At 40.6% G+C, this 21,392-nt stretch overlaps 2 protein-coding genes across 4 annotated transcripts in view; one reads left to right on the top strand and one right to left on the bottom strand.

Annotated features, from left to right (window-relative positions):
* The window catches only part of PPIG (peptidylprolyl isomerase G), a 29,340-nt gene extending 23,916 nt beyond the window's left edge, over positions 1 to 5,424 (top strand). For all 3 annotated transcript variants that reach the window (XM_052792918.1, XM_052792919.1, XM_052792920.1), the window contains 5 exons: positions 832 to 1,036; positions 2,100 to 2,267; positions 2,787 to 2,871; positions 3,714 to 3,850; positions 4,149 to 5,424. In XM_052792918.1, coding sequence (XP_052648878.1) covers positions 832 to 1,036; positions 2,100 to 2,267; positions 2,787 to 2,871; positions 3,714 to 3,850; positions 4,149 to 5,268 — 1,715 coding nt within the window. In that variant the 3' untranslated portion in view covers positions 5,269 to 5,424. The remainder of the gene's footprint in view (positions 1 to 831; positions 1,037 to 2,099; positions 2,268 to 2,786; positions 2,872 to 3,713; positions 3,851 to 4,148) is intronic.
* A 10,487-nt stretch (positions 5,425 to 15,911) lies between these two features.
* Positions 15,912 to 20,238, bottom strand: LOC128144302 (cilia- and flagella- associated protein 210-like). The gene is made up of 6 exons (XM_052792927.1): positions 19,878 to 20,238; positions 18,823 to 18,979; positions 17,624 to 17,757; positions 17,145 to 17,337; positions 16,400 to 16,564; positions 15,912 to 16,250 (listed from the first exon to the last, which is right to left on the bottom strand). Exons 1-6 carry the CDS (start codon positions 19,973 to 19,975, stop codon positions 15,948 to 15,950), a joined length of 1,050 nt encoding a protein of 349 aa, XP_052648887.1. The 5' UTR covers positions 19,976 to 20,238; the 3' UTR covers positions 15,912 to 15,947.
* Positions 20,239 to 21,392: the final 1,154 nt, after the last annotated feature.

Here is a 21,392-nt window from a genome sequence, read left to right as displayed (position 1 = left end):
TAAGTATGTCTCAGATTAGTTAAAGGGCATAAAAAAGTGTATGTGTTCTTGGATTATTTCCTGTCAGACTAATATCAGATTGCCAGTAAATTGTTGATTTGCAGCTCTAGCAGCCACACAAGAAATCGTGAAATATGTAATTAAGGACTAGTCTGCTCTTTTAGCAGGGTTCCTTTTCATACCAGGTGGTTAGTAAGTTATTTGTATCTTTCTGTTAAAAACAACAAAAAAAATCCAAAACAAACAAAAAGCCAAACAACACATGATGAGCTGGAGGATTAGGACTGTTCTCTGAGCATGGTTTCAGTTAGCAGGAGGCTTGGTTATTTGAATCTTCCCTCTGAGCAAAATGCAGTGAGTAACCAGTTTAGTCTGTGCTACTTATTTTCTTTTTCAAAACTTCTCTTGTTTGTGATTTGAATAGATTTTAATATGAAGTCAGGTTAAACCTGAAGCCAAAGAAATTTTTTTTTTATAAATACTTTCTAAATAAATTTTAAATAATTCTTCATATGTAGCTTATGTTGTATAAAACATAATCTGAAAACTTACACAGTTCTACAAGTTCTTGACAGTATAAATTTGATACTTTGGAGCTTCGTTTAAAACAAAATGTTGGAAATTTCTTATATAATTCTAGACATATCCTTTATTGTACTTGGGAGAAACAGTGTTTTCTTCAAAATTTCAGTTTGTTCTTAAGTACTTTGATGAAGTAGTCTCATGACACAATTATAAGAAGCTCAGGCAGATACTAGATAAGTTGGTTTTTCTGAGATTTATTTAAAAGTGTTTGATACTAAAATATGTCTTTGCTATTCTGACTTAAAGCCAAGAAAGAAGAAAAGAAAAGACACAAGTCGTCTTCCTCATCCAGTGACTCAGAAAGTTCAAGTGATTCAGAATCATCTTCTGATTCATCATCAGATTCCGAGAGTGCTTCAGAAGAAAAATCTAAAAAACGAAAAAAGAAACACAAGAAAAATTCCAAGAAACATAAGAAAGAAAAGAAAAAGCGAAAGAAAAGCAAGAAAAGGTCAATTTTGTGATGTTTTGTTTTGTTACATGTACACCATACAGTACCATTTTCTTGTTCTATAACTACACAATAGTATTCTCTAACTAGTGAAGTAGGAATTTTGAAGTTTGGGAGACAATCAGTTTCAATATACAAGCTTAAATTTTTCTGATGTGATGGCAAAGGACAGTGTCCAGTGCATACTTGCTGCAGCTCGTAAAGGAGTGAAGGAATGGACTAAGACTTAACGTATATTTGGCTTGAAAAGTTGCAGGAGTGCTTGGTTCGATGGGTGGTGATAGCTTGTTTCCCTAAATTCACTTCTGTGCAATTCAATTTAAATTATATGCAGTGGGACCTACGAGAATGTAGTATGCAGGAATAAAAGCAAAGCTAAACAAAAAATTAATAAAGTAACATACTTAACAACATTATTTCTGTCTGATATGCCAAAAATCTTGCAGTTTCACTGGAAAATAATAAAACTCAAAAAGCACTCTTGCTTCTGAAAGTGTTATTTCTAATGCAATAGTTTTGCTTATAGTTCCATATGAGATACAAGTCGTGTCAGTGCAAGTCACATTTTTCTAAGCTAGCAGTAAAATGTAAGAAATGTTTGCTTAGGGCAATGCTGCCTAAACATTGTTTCTGTGGGACTAAGCCTATTTCACACAAGTTTGTTAATACAAACTGCTTGGAGTTACAATAGTTTGTAGCCAGTTATATATGCTAGTGTAAAATCTGAATTTGACTTCCTTGATAGTGTTTTTAAAAGAAAATAATTTAAAAATGAAAAAAAAGCTGTGTCTAAATAGAGAGTAAATGTATGTTCAGTGTTGCACTATTGGAATTCATAGATAAAATATGTTGGTCAGAAATCTACTGCAGTTGTACATTTTGGAGCAAAGGTATCATAGGGAAAAAAAAGTTGCTTCTGAAATAGCTCTGTTTCCTGAGTTTCTTGTGGTATCATTGTGTATTGAATTAAGAGAATTTCTGAATTACTTAAATAGATTGAAAGGTCTTCTCTCATCCAAATCACTCACTTCAAGTATAAATATTTTTTTATACAAAAATAAAGCTCATCCAGTGAAAGTGAAGATGAAAACCCTGAAGCACAGCCATTATCTACTGTCCGTCCTGAAGAAATTCCTCCTGTACCTGAAAACCGGTTCCTGATGAGGAAAAGTCCTCCTAAAGTAGATGAGAAAGAAAAAGAGAGGAAAAGCAGAGAGAAGGAAAGAGAAAGGTAATGTATCTGTTTTGAGTCTGACTACGCGCTGACAGTAGTATGGTTATATTACTGTTTTGGGACTCTAATGTTCAGTGAGTCCTTTCCCTATTAAACAGTTCCATGTGTTGAGCACTGCTGGATGAAAAATGGATTTTTCAGTTTATTGGCAACTGTTGTCTTTGTCCTAGAACAAAGGCTTAATCTTTTAGTGAATGAAAAATTTAAAGTGACTGATTCAAGAAAAAGAAAGTAAAATTCATTGCAGTTTCATTTAGAATTTATTGGAACTGTCCAGTCTGAATCTATAATTTATTCTTCTCTCAAAAATGGAAAAACCTGGAAATCTTGTAAGATATTTTGTGGTCACAAAATCTGAAGTTTTTACTGTGTGGTTGTTACTGTCTGCACTGATAAGAAAAAGGAAGCGTGTGTTTTCATTTAGTTTAATTTCTGAAGAGGTTTTAAAATTGCTTTTATTTTTGCTTCTTTCTTTGATGTTATAAACAATATCACTTTTTTTTCATTTATTTTTAGTAATCTATCAAATTCACAGTCAACATACCAGAGGAGGCTGTTAGTGACCAGATCTGGAAGGAAAATAAAAGGAAGAGGACCAAGGGTAAAATGTTTACAATCTGTTCCCCAAAATAAACAAGGTGGTAGCACAGTCCTACTGCTGGTGTTACTAACCATTTTCATTAGGATGGTTGATTTAAAAAAAAAAAAAAAAAGGCAGGATTTATGGTGCATCATAATTGATTTGGGGACTGAGGTTTGAAGGAAGACAAGGAAAATTAATTTCCTGTTTGCACACTGAGTTTCTTTAGGACACACACAAAAAATGCTTTCTTTGTGTTGCTGCAGTATTCTGTGAATTCGTGAATGGAATTAGCTCAAAAAGGGTTCTAGTGACCACCAGAACGAGTACGACATGAGTGCCAGGAATGTGGGGAAGACTTCTCTTTTTGGCTGGGGGGAGCTGTCAGATTGGGTCTTCTGATTTTGTGAAGCCATATGCTATGCACCGCTTGTAGCAAATGCTTTTGGTAACAGAAGTCTCTATCCCTCAATTTCTTAGTAAAAACCTTAAAAGAAAACGTGTGAAGTATTGTTTTCATGTTGCTTGCCGAACCTCAGAGGAATTTTTATTGTTAGAAAAGTGAGTTGCAATTGTGCTAATTAAAAGCAACAGGAGAAGACCTCTCAGCAGAGTACAAAAATCCTGAAATAAAGTTACTTTAAAAATAGTTATTTGATCAGACATTTTGTATTCCTGCTTTAGCTGAATGTCAAATATATTTTTCAGTAAGTTAATAACTTGTCAGTGTAAACTTGGTATATACATGTGAAGTGTCATGGTGGGTGCTATGTACAATCGACCACCAAGGATAAAAATTTTGCTTAGCTATCACAGCATGTGAAATTCAAACTTACACCCTATTTTCTCTTTTTACCTTCAAGCGTTACCGGACACCTTCCAGATCCAGGTCAAGAGATCGATTTCGACGCAGTGAAACTCCTCCACATTGGAGGCAAGAAATGCAAAGAGCTCAAAGAATGAGAGTGTCTAGTGGAGAAAGATGGATAAAAGGGGACAAGTAAGATTATTTCTTTCTGGAGTATATGCATTGAAGTTTTTTGTATATATTAAAAGTAATACCTGTCGTCTTAGATTTTCGATTACAGTTACTTCCAAAAAACCAGGCCGCTGACTTGGTTATCCCATTACTTAACTGTGTCTGATTTTAATCATGCTACTGTAAACATAGAGTTATTAATATAGATGACCTAATGTAATTGAAGTTTCAATTGTGAAGCTGTCTCACTTCTGACTTAATTTTTCAGAGTGCAGGGGATTCAAAATATTTAAAAAAATCATATCTTTCTCTCTCGAAGGAGTGAAATAAATGAAAACAAGAAAGATAATCAAAAAAGCCCAGGAAGAGGAAAAGAGAGAAAAATATCAGACCACAGACAAGTTTCTGAAAGTCCAAGCAGAAGAGGGGAAAAAGAGAAGAAAAAAGATCACAAATCCAGCAGTAAAGACAGGGAGACAAGAAGGAATTCAGAAAAAGATGACAAGCATAACAAAAGCAAGGCCAAGAAAAGAGCTAAATCTAGAAGCCATAGTAAAAGCCGAGAGAAATCAAAAAGTAAAGAAAGAGACTCTAAGCACAGTAGACATGATGAAAAGAGAGTAAGATCACGAAGCAAAGAGAGAGACCATGAGAAAGGTAGAGAAAAAGAAAAGCGCTATGATTCTAGAGGGAGAGATAAAGAAAGAAGTAGGAGCAAGGAGAGAAGTAAAAGAGCAGGCTCAAGAAGTAATGAACAAGACCATAGGAAGAGTAAAGACAGGGAGAAACGTAAGTCAAGAAGCAGAGAGCGTGAGCATGCTAGAAGAAAACATAGTTCCAGCAGTAGAACAAGGGATCGAAGCAAAAGCCGAGATAGGGGTAGGAGAGGAAGATCGAGAAGCAGAGACAGAGATCGTAGTAGAAGCAAAGACTATTCAAGGAATAGAGATAGAGAAACAAGAAGAAGAGGAAGATCAAGAAGCAGAGAAAGGAGAGGTACACCAGATAAATACAGAGGAAGAGAAAATAGGAGGAGGAGAGACTCAAGGAGCTCAGAGAGGGAAGAAAGTCAAAGCAGAAACAGAGAGAGGTATTCAAATAGAGAAAGTAGAAGCTCATATAAGAGGAATGATACTGAAAGCCAAAGGAAGAGGCGTTCAAAAAGCCGTGAAAGTAGCAGTCCTGAATCCAGTAAAGATAAGAAGTCTAGTAGAGATCAGGATAGAAGTCCAGACTCAAAAAAGAGACCAAGTAGCAAGGAGAGAGAATCAAAAAAATCATATTCACGCAGCAGTAAAGAAAAGGAAAAGACCAGATCCTCAGCAGAAAAAGAAATAAACCAAAAATCGAAGAGTCAGGAAAGAGATCATGCCCCTAGTAAGGATAAAAAGTCTGATCATGAAACAAGTCCTGGAACAGATGACGACAGGCACGGATGAGTTCGTGGACTTAATGTTTCCATTGTCTCAAAGTTTTAGAGACATTTTGGGGAACGCCTTTTTTTAAGATGTGGACTTCAGTTTGGTCTTTTGATAATCTAAAACCTGGATCATTTGTACTGCTAAAGTTTTAATAAACTTGAAATGAAAAATGAATTATATGTGTAATACAGTGTGCTGTGTTTTAAATATTTCATTGGTTTATGTATCATTCTTGTGTGTTGGCAGCTAGAAAGGTAACTTCTATGCCACATTTATTTTTTACCTGATGAACTTAGTTTAGTGCAAACAATGGCTGCCTGTGAAGAAGCTTGTTTCATGTGTGAAGAAGAAAGCTGCAAGTATACTGCATGTCATCTTAAAGCTAGGAGAATGTTGCAAGGTGTCCATCACTCCAGTGTTGCTACATCTGTATTTCAGTAGGTATGAATGCTAAGGAAATTAATTTATAGAGGAAAATTATATTGGGTTTTTTGTAATCACAAAGTGAATTAATTTAAGTAAATCTTCACTGTTTGTACTTCTGTCACTGCCAACAGTGGAGTTAATTCATGCTGTAAGGGAGTCATCTGCGTTTGGGAGTTCCTTCTTTGTTCTAAGAAAATGTTTTTTGAAGTGCTCATCAGTGTAATTTTTTTCCCTGTAACCTCCTTTTTCTGTTCCATGCTTTCATGTTTGTCTACTGCAGAAAATTCAGCTTGCATGCTTCAGACTACCCTGCCTCAGTTGCTAATTACTGGATGCACAGAAATGAAACAGATTGCCAGAATTCACAGTGGGTGTCAGAATAAGGAACCAGGAAATCCTCTCTATGCTTTCTGCTTCTTAGCAGTCTATGAGAAAACTATTGCAGTTTTCCAGTACTGTTTTTTGGGGTAGTTGAAGCAGACTCTCAAGCAATGTTTTAAGACAGGCTCTTCATTTTTTTTTAAAACAAAAATTTGCTTTCCTTCCGGCATCCCCTCATTCTAAAGACTGTACTGTGAATTCCTCCTCATTCTCTACTAAGCGTGTGTCTTCCTCAAACGAATTCCCTCCTTTTTCTGTTTTCCTCTCCTACTTCTAGGACCCACCCCTCTCTTCCTTGCCACCACACCTTCATATGAATGAGAAGGAGGTTGGCTTGTGTTGCTGCAGGAGTGCCTGCATGTGTGCCATCATCGAAGAGCAGTCGGTATGTGGTAACTTAACGTAGTGGGCTGAGAGGAGGATAGATTTGGTACAAACTCCAACACTTCTTTCAGTCCTTTGAACTATTCACGCCAAAGGCTGGCAAATCTTGAAATTCCTGAAGAGAAGTGACAAGCGTTGATGTAAAGCTGTGTCAAAGCAAAACAGTTTTAATAGTTGATTTTTTTGGCAGATCTTTGAGTGTATGAACATAACTTGTTCTGTCTTTGTTATGAGTTCATCAACGTTTTTGCTCTATAACCCACTTTGTGATCTGTGTGTGTCTACAGCAGATTAGCAGAATTGCTGAAACTTGGCTTGACATTGTGATCCAGACAATTGTTATTCTAAAGGAAAACAAAGTTATGTCTTGAAAGCAAAAGAAAATACAGGTTTGTGAACAACATAAGCAACCTTTTTCAGGGAAGAAAAGTGGAAGTGTGTAGTGTTACTTTTTAGGAGAGTAGTTAGTGGAGCTGCTTTGGCTATCAATTTTTTCCTATGTTTTAGTATGAATTTTGCATTGCAGTGGTCATTTTATGCGGAATGTGTAAAAACATTTCCCAGGCCCAGACGTGGGTGGATGTTAAGCTGTTACTTAGAGGAGTGAGCCCAAGACCTGTACAGTGGACCTGTTCTGTGCGAAGCCACTCAGAACTCTGACTTTGAAGAAGTTGTAGTCCTATTTTGGGGGACTGTAGTAAGAAAAAACTAGGAAGTTAGGCTTAAGAGAATTGTATGGCGGCTTGGACAAAGGCTTCCTCAGTGCATTTATACTGTGCTATGCATGCCATGTGCTTCAGAGTCTCATTTAAAAACTGCAATGTTATTTCATTATTTTTTATGGAGCTTACAACTGAACTGTTGCTGAAGAAGTATGTTTCTACTACAGAGAATATTCTTGCCAATACCACTGAAGCTCATATAAGCATGCGAACAAACAAAAAAACCTCAACTATGTTGACTCTGCTATAGAAGAGGGGAAAAAATGCAAGCAGTCAGTAGTAAGGAAATCCATAATTGTTAAAAAAAGTTACGAAGTCTTTAAAATCTCAAAATGGAGATTACATCCATTGTAGTTTGCAGTTTTGTGTAACTTGTTATTTCAAAAGATGCGCTTGTATACCCTTTCATATGGATTTTTTTCTTTGTTACAGTTCAGAAATTTATTTGTACAAATTAAACGAGCTCTAATTCTTTCATACCACGTTAAAAATTCATCTGAGTTGGTGGCACATACACATTTTCTTGTTCTTAATGTATTTTGTAAGAAGTTGCTTACTTTTAATTGCACGTGGTGGGATACACTTGATCTCTTGATGAGTGCGTGCCTTGCCTGTATCGTATTTGATGGTAAATTGTTTTAGTGCTGATCACTTTGTTTAAACTGAAACAACAATTGTGGTCTTGTAAGAGGGAGGATTTGGCAGATTTGTGCTTTTCTTTATCAAACTGGAAATTGAGAATGCTGATAAAAATTCAGTGGGACTGAAGCACAGTTCCATGGACGGCAAGATGTCCCCAAGCACCGGTGAGCTCTTGCTGCTTTGTGAGGCACCGGCTACTGCTCTTGCTGTCCTGGAACCGTTTCTTCCCTGAATGGCAGAGTTTTCCTATTCCCAGCCTTGCAGGAACCACCTTGTGCTGTAGTCACAGTGTAGCTCAATCCCATCTTTGGCAGCTGTGTCACAGTTTGTTGGCTTTTGGCTTAGAGAACTGAACTGTAAGCATATTTGAGAGCAATACTTATGTGTACCAGAGGTAATCAAAACAGTGCTCATGGTCTTTCCTTACGAATGGGGGGAAAAAAAGTAGTACATTTAGAGAACAGCTTTTTCTGTCAGTACCCCAGAACTGACCTTACTCCAGAGAATTTGTGAACCTTAAGGCCCAAGGTAAAAAGAGGGCAGGGAGTACTGGACTAACTTTGTAAGCATACATTTAAGTGCATGTACAGGCTTGAAATAATTTCCAAAAGTTAGACATGCATTCTCTGTTGGTTTGACAATAGATACTAACATTTTACTAATACCATACAGCCTATATATACATGGAATTCTGAATTTAGTATTGGCAGTAGCTTTCCAAACTTTATCAGAAAGAGACCATTATTTGATGTTGGATTTTCTGGGTACTGCCATCAATTCAGAAGCTCAAATTCTTACTGAGGGTGGGTGGATATCATGTAAGGTTATGTAGACACTACTGCCTGTAAAAGATGTGTTGCTGTCTGCTAATTCTTTGACACAGCCATAGTGTTTCAGTTGTTGCTTTGGTTTTGGTTTTTTGTTGGGTGGTTGGTTTTTTTTTTTTTTTTTAAGAAAAGAAAAAAAAAAGGCTATGGCTACCTTTTAACCCTTTCTTCTATCCAGTTGTCAGATTTTTAACCTGAAACTTCTCACTTGCTACCTGAAATCCCCCACTATGGACTTTTCTTGCAGTGGTCTGTCAGATGCCCTGGAGAATTTGCAGTGATCCCCTAACAATGTCTAATGTGTAATAGTGTCAGTCTGGCAAGTGGATTTTAGATTAATGTAAATCATAAAAGAAGCAGTCCTTTAGCTGCCTTTCCTGGAACTGTTCATTTATTGAAGCAAATAAAGTATTTTTGGACACACTTTCTAGGGGCATAGTAGACTCATTGCTTGTCTGATTGACAAAAATGTATATCCCTGCTTTTGGGACTTTCCTTGTAACAGAAAACCTAGAGATATCCATACTATGCTTTATCAAAGACCTCTCTTTTAAATCATCTATATATTCTCACTCTCCAATACTTGAAGAACAGCTTTGTAATAAAACTCAATAGTATTTTAGCAGCAGCCATGACTTAATTTTTTTTTTTTGTCAACCTAACCTGGAGGATACCAGTAACAAAATTAACCTTCACAATTCTAAAGTCAATGTGATAGAAATGTAAAGAACTGTTACTTGCACTTTCCTTCTTTTGCTGAAAATAGTAATTTTCCTAATGCAGTATTTAACTAAGTTATTCAAGAAAATGCGTATCAAAAAGTCTGTGAACTCTGCATTTTGCAAAATTTGCATTTGGCACAATTCTGCAGTTGCCTAGGATAAAACTTCAGCTTTCCATTTTGTTGCATATATACTTTTAGTATTCTTATTTCCTACCCTTGAACAATTCATGTCATTAGGAACACCGTTCTAACAAAACTTGTGTTGCATAAAAGCAAAAAGTAATAGTCACCTGCTTTAAAAAAAAAAAAGCTATCATACCAAAGTTTTCTAATTTTAGTATGAAATTTCACAAAAGGAATAGCAGTAATAAAATATAAAAGTGGTGAGTTTAGATAGTAAAACTACATAAAGGTAAAGGTACATTTTGTTAAAGAATTAAATTAGTGTCCTTCCTTAATCATAGTCATTGTTCAAACAAAATTATTATGGCAGTTAACGTGAGTAAGTTCAGAGGACAGATCTTAAACTGCTAAATATGCATATGATTGGCTTTAAATTTATATTTGTATTCATAAAGGTTCTAACACTAACATTAAAAGGACTAAATAAACTGAATTAATGCAGCACCCTTACTTTAAACTGAAATTTTGTAACGTGCGAAGCACTTAAGGAAACTTGCTATTTTTGGCAGGAAGTTAGACATTTCTACCTTTCCTGTATGTATCCCTATAACTGTATATAAAAAGTAGTCAGTGTGTGCCTTTAGCCATAACTGCTAATGAAAAGAATGGTTGGAAGGATTGGAAAGAAGTTAGGCCTATTAATTTATAATCAGTGGTAAGAGGAACTAGCTGATAACTGGTTTCCTTCACCAGCTAAAAGAATTGTGGTTAATTATACAGGCAGTATTGTGCATGTAGTAATCAGCAGAGTATTTGGAAAGCTCAGTCTTTTGAACATTTTGTAATTTGTAGTTTCCAACAGGGAAGATGATCCAGTTTTCAGCTGGGGGAGTAAGTTCTTGATATGAAATGTACAACTTGTGTATTAAAGTACTTCTCAGAAATAAATGCTTTTTTGCATATTTGTTAGTGTATTCCATATGTCTGCCATGAGTGCTTCTTGCAGTATTACTTAGCATCTTCTGTAGAGTAATACTTACTTCTAAGTAACATGGTGCAACCTGTGTGTGTAAATGTGCTTCTGAGGGTCAATCTCCAGCCTTTTAAAGTGGTAGTACTGTTTGTACTGATTTATAAAGTATGGTGATTTGATGTCAGGACACTACCTCTTCAGTTAAACCAAGATCTGTACATTTTTACTGAAGATGTGAATAGTCAGATTTTTATTCCATGCTAAATTGGTTAGTGTTGAGTTATAGATGGAGTTGGAGTTTCTACTACAGAACGACAAATGACAGTCTATTCACTATCTATATATTGTAACATATATAAAAATGCAGCTATGTAATGAAGCTGAGCTAGTGTCTTCACTTTTTTTTTTTGCTAGTTGCAAACTTTGATCTTGTACTTACACAAATATAAGGGGTTTTTTGGGGGGGGGGGTGAAGCAGAATAGTTTGCAGTAGTTAGAGAACTACCTGTTTGATGATGTGAATTTATATGTAATGGTGGGACAGCTTAGAGTCAGTTTAGAACTGAGTGAAAGAACAAGTTTTGATCAAGAAATCACCTACACCACTATCCCAACCTGGCTGTGCTGGCAGCAGAGTGCTTAGGAGAAAGCAGGAAAAGTGCTTTTCCCATTCCCTATGGTCAGTTTAGAAAGCTGAGTGCTAAATACACACAGTCTTGCTGCAGCCATAGCCTTCACATAAAGACTGAAGACTCAGCTAGTGCCACAACTTTTCTCAAGATAGTATTCCTATCTTCCATTGCATTCTCCAGACTAAAAGTAAGTAGAAAACTGTCACAAATAAAAGGTACACTCAACATTGATCTTATTGTTAGACAGATGTTTTTAAACAGTTTATTCAATTTTATTATTTGCTCAGTAAAAAAAAAAAAAATTTAAGCCAAAACATAAGGTTTGAATTAGTCTGCAGGCCTAGCAATACTCAAGGAGTACAGTACAGATGAACTGATAGTGTACCTTTGGTTCTTACCTCTTGACTTCCTAGAAAGTGAATCTACTGCTTTGTTCCATAATAAAACTAGAGTAGTTACAGGTACACTTGCAAGCTATGGCTTGGTACTTGTTTCTTGCGCTGCAAGTTGAGTATAGGGAGGTTCTGGCAAATAACATGCCTTGGAACTTGCTCTAGAGTTAGCTTCAGCTGTTAGGCATGGATGGGTTTTGCAGGCACATATAACTTGTAATGAGACGGGCTAGCTTCTTACTCCTTAGTAGATACTTCTGTAGTTGTCAGATGTATTTCTGAAGAAGAAAGAAACAGAGTTTAAGTCTTACTATGTCATCAGTAACTGCTGTACAAATAATTTTATATGCACCAATAGGTTGTAATTGAAACTAATGCAGAAATACTTGTCCTATAGTAGTAATGCAATAGTGAGCTTTACCAAAGATAGTCCAATTTCTCCCTTGTCCACTATGCCACTGTACCTGTTGCTGGATTTGTATTTCCCAGATCTCAGTAGTCTCATACCTTTGATCCTGTCTCTGGTCTGCTCAGTAACTATTGCTTGCTTCTTCCAGTACATGTTGCTGCTTTCTAACCTTTGCCTGTTTTTCCTTTACATAGAAAAGGAGTCAGACCAGGTGCTACTCATTTGAGGGGGACAATTACTATTACATTAACAGAGACATAATGTTGAATTTTACTGGACCTGCAGTTCTGATGTTCAAGCCGTTCAGCACCTAACAGAATCGTGCATTTCTCTGGATAATGTACTGGAGATGAGGAAACCCACAGAAAAAGAAAGTGCTATGCTGGTTTATGCAAGACAGTATCAACCAGCTATGAACAACTATACTTTAAGACTGCTTTCTAGAGATTGGTTGAACAGATTAGAGGGCAGGTTTGAATACACTTAGGTATCAAGTTTTAATGCCAAAGGCCATGATATACCAAAACAAAAAGCAGCTTAGTTAGTAGCGGTGGCAGTGCAGGAGTGTAAAGGGAACGACTACACATGTTGCAAGTTTAACAAAGCCTTTAGCACAACTTGATTTATTTTAAATAGAAAGGAATTAATTTAGGATAATTCCAAAGAAGACATCTCATATGGTCTTGTCATACCTCTGGCCTTCACTTCAACTCCCTCTGAAGTCTTAGCCTTCAGAAAGGAGGGGGTTTTTTGTATTGGGGTTGTTTGGGGGTTTTTTTGAGAGCTATTTATAAGTAGTCAATTTTTCTTCTCTCAAAGATGCATTGCCAGAACAAGAAGGAAGATTACAAACTAGTTATAGCACTCTTCCATTCAAGAGATACCAGAAAGGTGTAAGTTAGTAAAAGGCATATGAAAGAATTTAGCTATTGAAACACAACAAAATAACCTAACACAATGAGTGACCTTTGAAAAAAAATTTTTTCTTTTCTTTTTCAGGAGCATACAACCAGTCTGTACTGGGACATGAAACTGTCCATCCTTAACAGTCCCACGGTGGCAACTCTTCTGTTCATGGGTAGTTTGTTTCCAGGTAGGTGTCCTCTTCAAACTTCCTCAGAGCTGAGCAGTAGCAAAGACTGTAATGTTAAAAGAACTTGAACAGAACTAGTAACTCCAACCTGGAACACTACCTAACAGTGAAGAGCTGCACACTGAGTTAACTCAAATTCCCTTAGGATACAGGGCATTTTAGAAGGCTTCTCTTCCATTTCCTAGGGAGGAGTTGTATTAGATCCACGACAACAGTACTGTCTTACTATAGCCATGCAGGTAGCAGTTGTGTTACTGTTGGGAGAATACCATGTTAGACCCTGGAGGCCCAACGTGCTCAAACTTAAGTTGCTGCTCTACTTCCAGAGTTGGGTGACAGGTTTGGAAAAAGTGCAGTTTAAGATCTCTGTTTCAGTCCATCTGAGGGTTGCCTTGCATTTCTAAGGTCTTGGCCTTCTAATAAGGCCAATACCTATTATGTTTCTCATCTGCTACAACCTCCTGAAGCAGCACACCATCTGAGAGGGTGTTTTGTTGAGCAAAAACAGTAATTAAAGTTTACTAGTCAAATTATTTCTCAAAGCATGTTCTGATTTGCTAGCTCTTAATTAAAACTTCTGCTAATAACTAATACAAGTAGTGACACTAGGCATTAGGTTAGAGGTACCTCTCAATGAGCAGATTCTTCCAGGTCAGCAATTTCCCTTATCAGCTGCAGGTGATCTCCCTGTATTTTGTTGCCATCTTTAAATGGTAGCTGAAAAGGACCTCTGGTGGTCAGCTAGACCAGCCTCCTGTCTTACATGGGACACCTTTAAAGCCTTCACAGGTGGTGATTCCACCACCTCTGGCCATTCTGATCCAGTATCACCACACTCTGCTCCTGGTGAAGCAGGTTTTTGTGACTACTCAGCCTGATGTCCCATGTCACAATTTGTTCTATCAATCACCTGACTCTGCTGAGAAGAGTTTGGCTGTGCTGTATTTTTAACTACCCTTCAAGCACCTGTAGGCTGTTAGTGAGCTCACTTCTTAGTCTCCTCATTGCCAGACTGAATGAGCCCAGCTTTCTCTCTTTCTCATCTCAGCCTGTTCAATAGCTTTCAACTGCTTCTGTTTGCACAAGGAGTTGTTCTCTTAGCCTAGTCCCTGTCTTTTCTTCCTGTTTTCTTCAACATATCATAAACATCAAACTGATTTTAGTCCTCTGTGTTATTCCTGTAAGCAGCTTTCCATTCTTGCCTTTCATGTAGGACAACTGTAAAAGACAATTGTTACCAAAATGCTTTGTCACTGAAAGTTTTAGAACCTCAAGTATTTCTTCATGTTCTTAAAACAGTGGAGGGGTTTTCTGCCTAGTTTTATAGAGGATTACTAACTAGGGTTAGTCATTTAAAGCAAGCACACAAAGCATGTGCATCTCAATCAATGGAATAAAGTGACATAATGATTCATGCTGCATTTTCTTCATGCTGAATTTGGGTAACTAAATCCATATTTAGCCAATGTGCTTTAAAATTATACAGGATTCCTACTTCACTCTAGGTGTATTGAGTTTGATATTTGGAGATGTTCAAAGTCCATGGTGTTTATACCCCTTTTAAGCAGGGTAGACTTCAACTGCTGCCACATACATAATCTGCAGAACAGGGTGTTTCTTGCAGCTGAGGAGGAAATGAGGCTGCAATCCACCTTGCTTCTTGCTGCTGTGGAGGTAGACTAAAACCCATTTAACTCACCAATTGCATGGTAGTGAGCATGTGCAAATATGCACTTAGGAATGCATTTGGAGCATTATCAAGCTCTGCAGATTTCAGCACCACTTCTGCTGTAGTCAATGCTTCTTCTCAAGGCTTCAGCTTCTGCTATCAAAAGGCTTTATTAAAAGTTTCCATTCCTTCTGCTTGCTGAAAAAAGCTTGAAGTAGTAAAAGGAGCACTGGCTCAGAGAGAAGGGAAATAAATTTTTCATTAGTGAACTATGAAAAAAATGTATTTAGAGACAATTTCACAAGTTAATTGCCATGTCTTTTTTTTTTTTTTGAAATATAGTTTCCAAAATCAATTACTCCAAGGTAGTTGGAAATAATTCTGTGTGACTTTTAGTTGATAGTGCAGCAACATCAGCATTTTGGTTTAGGTCAGAAGTGAGTTATTGAAATGAGTCTCTTGATTGCTCCTATTTACTGTGCTTTAGTTCACATTACAGAGCGATCACAAACTGGACCCTTTAAGATGAAACTTAAACAGGAAGATGTGCTCCAAACAGTGATGGGCATTCAGCCCTGACACCAGGCTAGAGCTTTTCTGGGCAAAACCTCTGAAACACATGCATCACAGGTGTCAAGTTCTCACCAGCAGCCTCCTCACTCCACAAACAAGCCCCTTATGGCCCACACTAACTGACATGGGTACAGAGAGTCAGTCAGCTCCAACCAGCTATGTCCTGCCATCCAAAACCAGCACAGCAGCCCAGACCACAGCAGGACTGACCAACCAAGACAATACTTGGGTCTGTGCTGGCTCTGAGCAGAGCTCTTGGCACTGCCCTCAGGCAGGGCTTTGAGCAGCACACAAGCTGTAACACTCCTGCACAATGCCAAGTGTTTGCTCAGTCCCCAAGCAAGTTGGGGGCTTGCATACATTTGGCAGGAGGAACATGGATGGTGTTACATCAACCATCCTTCTTTACCTCCCTTCCCAATATTTTATTTTTTTAATACTGCACATGTATACACTCCACCACTCTTGCAGTTGTCCTAGTTAGGAAGCCCACATCTTGTTCCCTCCTTGGATGCTCAAAGAGGAGAATAAAAACTACATCCAGTAATGGCACCGATTCAGTTACTCACCATCTTTATTACTGAAATGCTCGATCCTTACAAAAAGCAGCTTCTCTCTGAGCATCATAGTCCAAATCTGCTTGCTTTTCCTGTTGTTTTTTTGCCTGCTTTTCAGCCTGATAAAGAAAACAGATGTGAGTAGATACCTAGTCGATACTTGTCAAATATCATGCCTCCCCACTTCTCTCCCCTGCCATACCCCCCACATAAAGGGTACATTGAATAGCTGAGTGAACATCAGCATCAGCTGCTGCTCTTTGGTGACCTGCCCAGAAGATACAAGAGTGCAGTAGTGGCATGACTGAAAAAATGGCAAAAAGACACAGGACAGGATGCAATCTGTCATTGTTGATCTCTTCCTTATTACCAGCCCTCCCAGGTAATCCTCCCCAACCAGCATGGGCCAAGTCAGCCTGGAAGAGGCTTCTGCTCCACTGCTCTGAGAAGAGGCTGGTCCCCAACCTCAGCACCTGCAGTGCACACAGGTTAAAAAAACAAACAAAATGCACACATCACACCCACAGCAAGATTCCTCTCTCTCTCTCCCGCCCAGGAGATCTAGTACTAAGGGTTTAGATGCATGCTTCTTACTGAATGGGCTGACAGCTCTTCTATTTACCATTTGCTGGATCTGAATTTTCTGCACTTCCATGTTTGCGTCACGTTGTCTTTGTTTCTTGGCTTTTTCTGTTTCCAGGTAGATACGATCTGCTGTCATCCACTGATTACGATCCCTCTCATCCTCTGCTTTTTCCTCTCTCTCCTTTTCTACTTTCATCTTCATCTGTATTTTACAAAATACACAAAAAAAGTTAACAGAGGAACTAGCCTGCTAAGCTGGAAGTCATATCTTTTGGCAGAAGCAGCCCTATATCAACACTCTGATAAGCACGGTCATTGTGACTGGCCAGTGTCCAAGCCCAGGGTTTTCAGCAGCCCTGGCAGATGTGCGCCCAACAGGGAAGTGGGAGAGGGAAAGAGGACCCCAGGAAAGATGTCAGTGGACCTGATGAAGCATGCTGATGCATGGCACCAGAGCCACCAGCTGTGATCTGGGCCAGGATCCTCAACTGGAGTAAGCAGTGCAGAGTCTGGAAAATGTTTGCACAAATTACCAACAATTATAGAGCCTTCCAACTCTTAATTTTTTGAGAGGGGTTCATCACATGTACTGCTTTCACCTTTCTTAAGGTGTTGGTTCTGAAACTATAGACGGTTAATACAAGAGGCAGCTGCTAAGTGAGAACTTGCATGTGTGTCTCACTCAAGACAACTGTGCTAGAATCTACGGTGTTTCTGAAAGGTATTCAGAAGTACAGGTATATATGACAGAAAGAAGAATAAGAACAGGCTAAGTTTCTTACCACAGTGGCTCTGTGTTCAGCAATAGATTCAATGGTAGCCTTTTTTTTCGCTTCTTTCTCTTTGTTTTTCATTTGGTATTCATATTCTACCTCTGCAGCTCCTCTAGCAAGACGATCATCTTCAATTTTGCATGCCTCATTCATCTGTGCAGTTAGTTGTGCAAAAGCTTTGTCCTTATGCACCTGTGTTAGCCTGCAGGAGAACATGAGCTATTGTAACATACCAGGATATCCACTCCAATTACCTGAGGCTCTGCTCCTAACAAAGCCAGCAATCCCATTTCCGCCCCCAACAGCACCAATCACTACTGGAACTGGCAGGCATTTCTTCTGGACTTTCTACTTATTTTTCAAATTTTAATTACAGAAAAATTGCTTGCATCACAAAGTTCTGATTCTGCTGATATAAAAATTCAGAGTAACATGTCACAAAATTCAATTGCAAGTTTGAATCCTGAAAACTGTAGCCCTAGACCCACCTATTAGTCTCTGCATCTTTTTCTCTTGTCAGATCAGCCATCATTTCTTTTCCTTTAATATAAGCCTTAATCCGATCATCATCTTCTTTTTGTTTCTCTTCAGCTTTAATTATTTTCTGTTCAGCTACATACTCCTGTTTAAATGAAAAAGTACTGTTATTTTTATGTAGAATGAGATATTGGAAACATGAACTGAAAAAAAAAAAAATCTAGCAAAGACTTCAGGCCTAGCCTATATAAGAGTTCTTTGGTTTTATCAGTGGAGAAGCTACAGAAGATAGAAACTGGGAGACAGAAGAGAATTCTCATGACCTACTTACCACAAACTACCACAAAAGTAAGATTAGTGTGTGGTTGCAGCCCCAAGCACAGTATCTTTAAGTTATATTCTTTCCTCTACTTCCCCACTGGCTCCAACTGCTCCCATCCTGTGTATCATTCACACAGCACAGACTCTGAAGGGCTCAAACAGTAAAAGTCTGTAGAACATAAAAGCGTAAGGGACAAGGCATTTTGTAATCATGCAGAAATGGCAGTTATGAGTATATATAGCTTTTATTGCATATAAAAGGTTGGGGGCAAATGGGTTAAGATTTTTATAATTGAGGTGAGGAGGAATACAGGGGAAAAAAGCAAGTAGGGTTTCAGTGGGAATTCTCTCCTCTTACTCTCTCACATGCCAATGAATCATCACAGTACCTCCACACTTCAGTCTCCCAGCTCAAGCAGGCATGGCGAGGGAAACAGTAGGTGTGGTAAGCAGGTCTTGACTAATTTTCTAAACATCTCCAATCATAAAGGGAAAGTCAAGTTAAAAAGATATTGTCATATTCAGACTTGGGCTACTCCCTCTTCCTAATAAAGGAAAATGGGCTTAAAACAGCGCAGGTACATGGAACCTAAATCCCGTTTTCAAGTCAAGGACAATCTCCTTGCTGTCTATAGCAAGCTTTTTCCATTGTAGACCAGTCAAAGCTCAGGTGCCACATTACAACTTCCAAGAGGCCTTTCTCAAAAGCACAGAGGAAAGACACGGCCTGCAACTCACAAGGTAGGCATATGATCCAATGCTACTGAAGCTGTCAGCAAACCTCCTGTTGCCAGCATGCCCATTTATTTGTGGGCCTAATGCAACCATTTCACTCCAGGCAGCCAAGGTGAAACAAGCATTTTGAACTATCCGCTTTCCTGTTACTTACATGATGCAGCCTCTGGCGTTCAGCTTTTTCCTCCTGTTCCTTTTCTTTTCCTCTCTGAATTTCCAGTTGGTACAGTCGGTTCAATCTCTGTATTTGTTCGCCTTCTCTTTTGTCTTCTAGCTTGGCCAGATCTGCCTGATGTTTGTGCTCCTTTATTCTGAATCAGAAAAAGGAGTTGAATAAACAAGCTAGGGACTGTATGAAATAATGAACAGATATGGATTCTGCATATCTACAGGCACTTTAACAGTAAAAAACCTGATACTTCGAAGTGAAAGTAGAATATCAGAGATCAAAAACAGAATCATGTTTTTTAAAAGGTAGCTGCAAATCCTTTGGCCAAAGCTCAGTCCTACTGCAAGGGTGCTGGTTAAGCCTATACTAGCAAAAGCAAACATGATCAGCATAGCACTGAAATATTAGATCGAATTTGATTAGCCTGTTTAATTGTTAGCCGACCCCCTGTACAAGCTGGGCCTTTGCCAGCTAGCCATCTTCCAAACAGTGCCACAGCACCGTGCAAGACATGGCCACGGTCATCAGCCCATGCTAGCGTGGGCTGGGGGAAGCAGCAATAGTAAAGAGTTTTGCCTTAGGGAGACAAGCCACTTGCTCTCAGTACCAGAACGTAGACCGTCTTGTTTAATTTATTAGGACGGGCATAGCCGCTGGTAGCAAGAGACGTTTCTGAAGCTGGAGAACAGAGTTACAGAGGAACCGGAGGGCGAGGAGAGGTGACACGTTTTCAGCCTGACCACAGAGCGAGGAGGATCAGAAACAATGGTTTCAAAGCAGCGAGTCACGCAGCCCCAGGCACGGCACGACGCCGGCGGGGCTGCTCCCGCCGCGGGAGGCCCGCCGAGGCCCGCTCCGCCAGAGCCGGGCCGCCTCAGCTGGGTTAGCGCCAACTAACCCCCTCGTGTCCTGTGACCCCAGCGCGCCACCCCGCCGGCGGCACGGAGCTGGCCACGGGAAGATTTTTAACCCAAATCCCACTCCTCCCCGCCACGCTCCTTAAGGCCCCTCCGCCGCCGGGCAGACCCCGCCGGACTCACTGCGCCAGCTGCTCCTGGGCCACGGCTCGGCGGTCCAGGTAACGGCCGCGCTCCCGCTCTGCCTCCCGGCGGGCGGCGTCCGGCCCCTCGCGGTCCATCGTCGGCCCTTCTCCGCCGCGGGCCGGCCCTGCGCCCAGCGCCCGCCTCTCCGCCAAGCGGCAACGTCTGCCGAGAGAGAGAGACGGTGGCGGCCCGGCTGTCCCGGGAAGCCGGGGCTCGCTCTTCCGCACACAGAGAGGGAACAAAGGCGGCGGCCGCAGCGAGCAGTGCCCGCGGGAACGCCCCGAGCCCCGCTGACGGCGCGAACAGTAGCAGGGGATGAGGGAGGAACAGCACGCCCGGTGACGCAGATGTTATAGCGGCCCGGCCCAGCCCGGCCCGGCGCTCCGCCCCGCCCCGCGGAGCTGCCGGCGGGCGCCGGCCGTTCCTTCAGGCTGTGAAGGTCGGCCGGCCCGGCCCGGCGGCGGAGTTCCCGCCCTCGCCTTCCTCGGCTCCGTCCGGGTCGGGCGGCAGAGCAGGTCCGAGCAGCGGCGGTCACCGCGAAGGCCCCGTGCGGGAACCGCCCTCCTCCGCGGCCGGTTCGTGAAATACCCGCAGCCGGTAAGAGGCTGTAGCGTCCCCATCTGCCTCTGTCTTTCTGCTCCCACCTGGGAGGCTTTTCTTCCCGCTGTCGTGGCTCTGCGCTGCGGCGTCCCGGCTCGGCCTGGCTCTGTGGGCTGCTGCCTCTCGCCCGTGACCTGCATCCCGCTAGGCCTGCCTGTAGTTGGGGTCGTTGGAAACTCGCCTTTCTCCGTTACCTGACCTCAGAAGGTGGCCCCTGGGCGCCATTTTCCGGGAGGAGAGCCCTTGGCGGCCCGGGGAGCTGGATGAGGGGTCGGCCCTCCCCCTCCTTCCAGAAGTTCCTCCCTTGCCCTGCCTGGAAGAGACTCCTCGAGGAGGTGACTGCTGCACTCGGGGAGGAGTACGTCCATCTTGCATCTAGCTGTTCTACGCCGCAGGGCAGGTAAAACCACCTCTGCTTGGCCCTCAGCTTGCTGGAGGGACCTCGCCTCCGGGTAGCCTCGCATCCTGCTCAAAGTCCTGTGCTTTCTTCAGAGCCATTTGCTATTGGAAGCCAGGCTCAGAAACCTGAAGGCACACAAAAGACCCATTTTCCAAACTGAAATATTGGCAAGCAACCTTTGTAAAAAACTCTCCCAATTTTAATTTTTTTTTTTTTTTTTTAGAACTTGTGTCATTTTCTAGTTTGGCCAACAGAGACGGGCAGCTGCAGGGCTGGAACAGAAGGTTGTGTGCAACGAAGCAAAGCTTCAAGTTTCTTGAACTTTGTTTCCAGTGGACCCCAGAATAGGGGGATACCCTGTTTAGACCCCAGGTTACTGGTGGAGGAAGTCATTCTAGGAAACCCTAACTCTGTCCAAGGCAGGAACATGGTGGTAAAATTTCAGCAAAGAACCTAAGCTTAAGGAGTGAGATGTGTGTGTGACTTGGGTGTTGGGAAAGTCAGCTGAGGAA

The sequence above is a fragment of the Harpia harpyja genome, chromosome 7 (assembly GCF_026419915.1).
Source record: "Harpia harpyja isolate bHarHar1 chromosome 7, bHarHar1 primary haplotype, whole genome shotgun sequence".
NCBI lineage: Eukaryota > Metazoa > Chordata > Aves > Accipitriformes > Accipitridae > Harpia > Harpia harpyja.
This window is presented reverse-complemented; position numbering and strand designations above follow the sequence as displayed.

Excerpts from the sequence above, each read along its gene's own strand:
- LOC128144302 (XM_052792927.1), bottom strand. The coding sequence starts at position 19,975 with ATGGACCGCGAGGGGCCGGACGCCGCCCGCCGGGAGGCAGAGCGGGAG. Across the intron at positions 18,980-19,877 it reads GCCCAGGAGCAGCTGGCGCA|AATAAAGGAGCACAAACATC; the intron begins GTGAGTCCGGCG and ends TTTCTGATTCAG. Across the intron at positions 16,565-17,144 it reads CTGAACACAGAGCCACTGTG|ATGAAGATGAAAGTAGAAAA; the intron begins GTAAGAAACTTA and ends TGTAAAATACAG.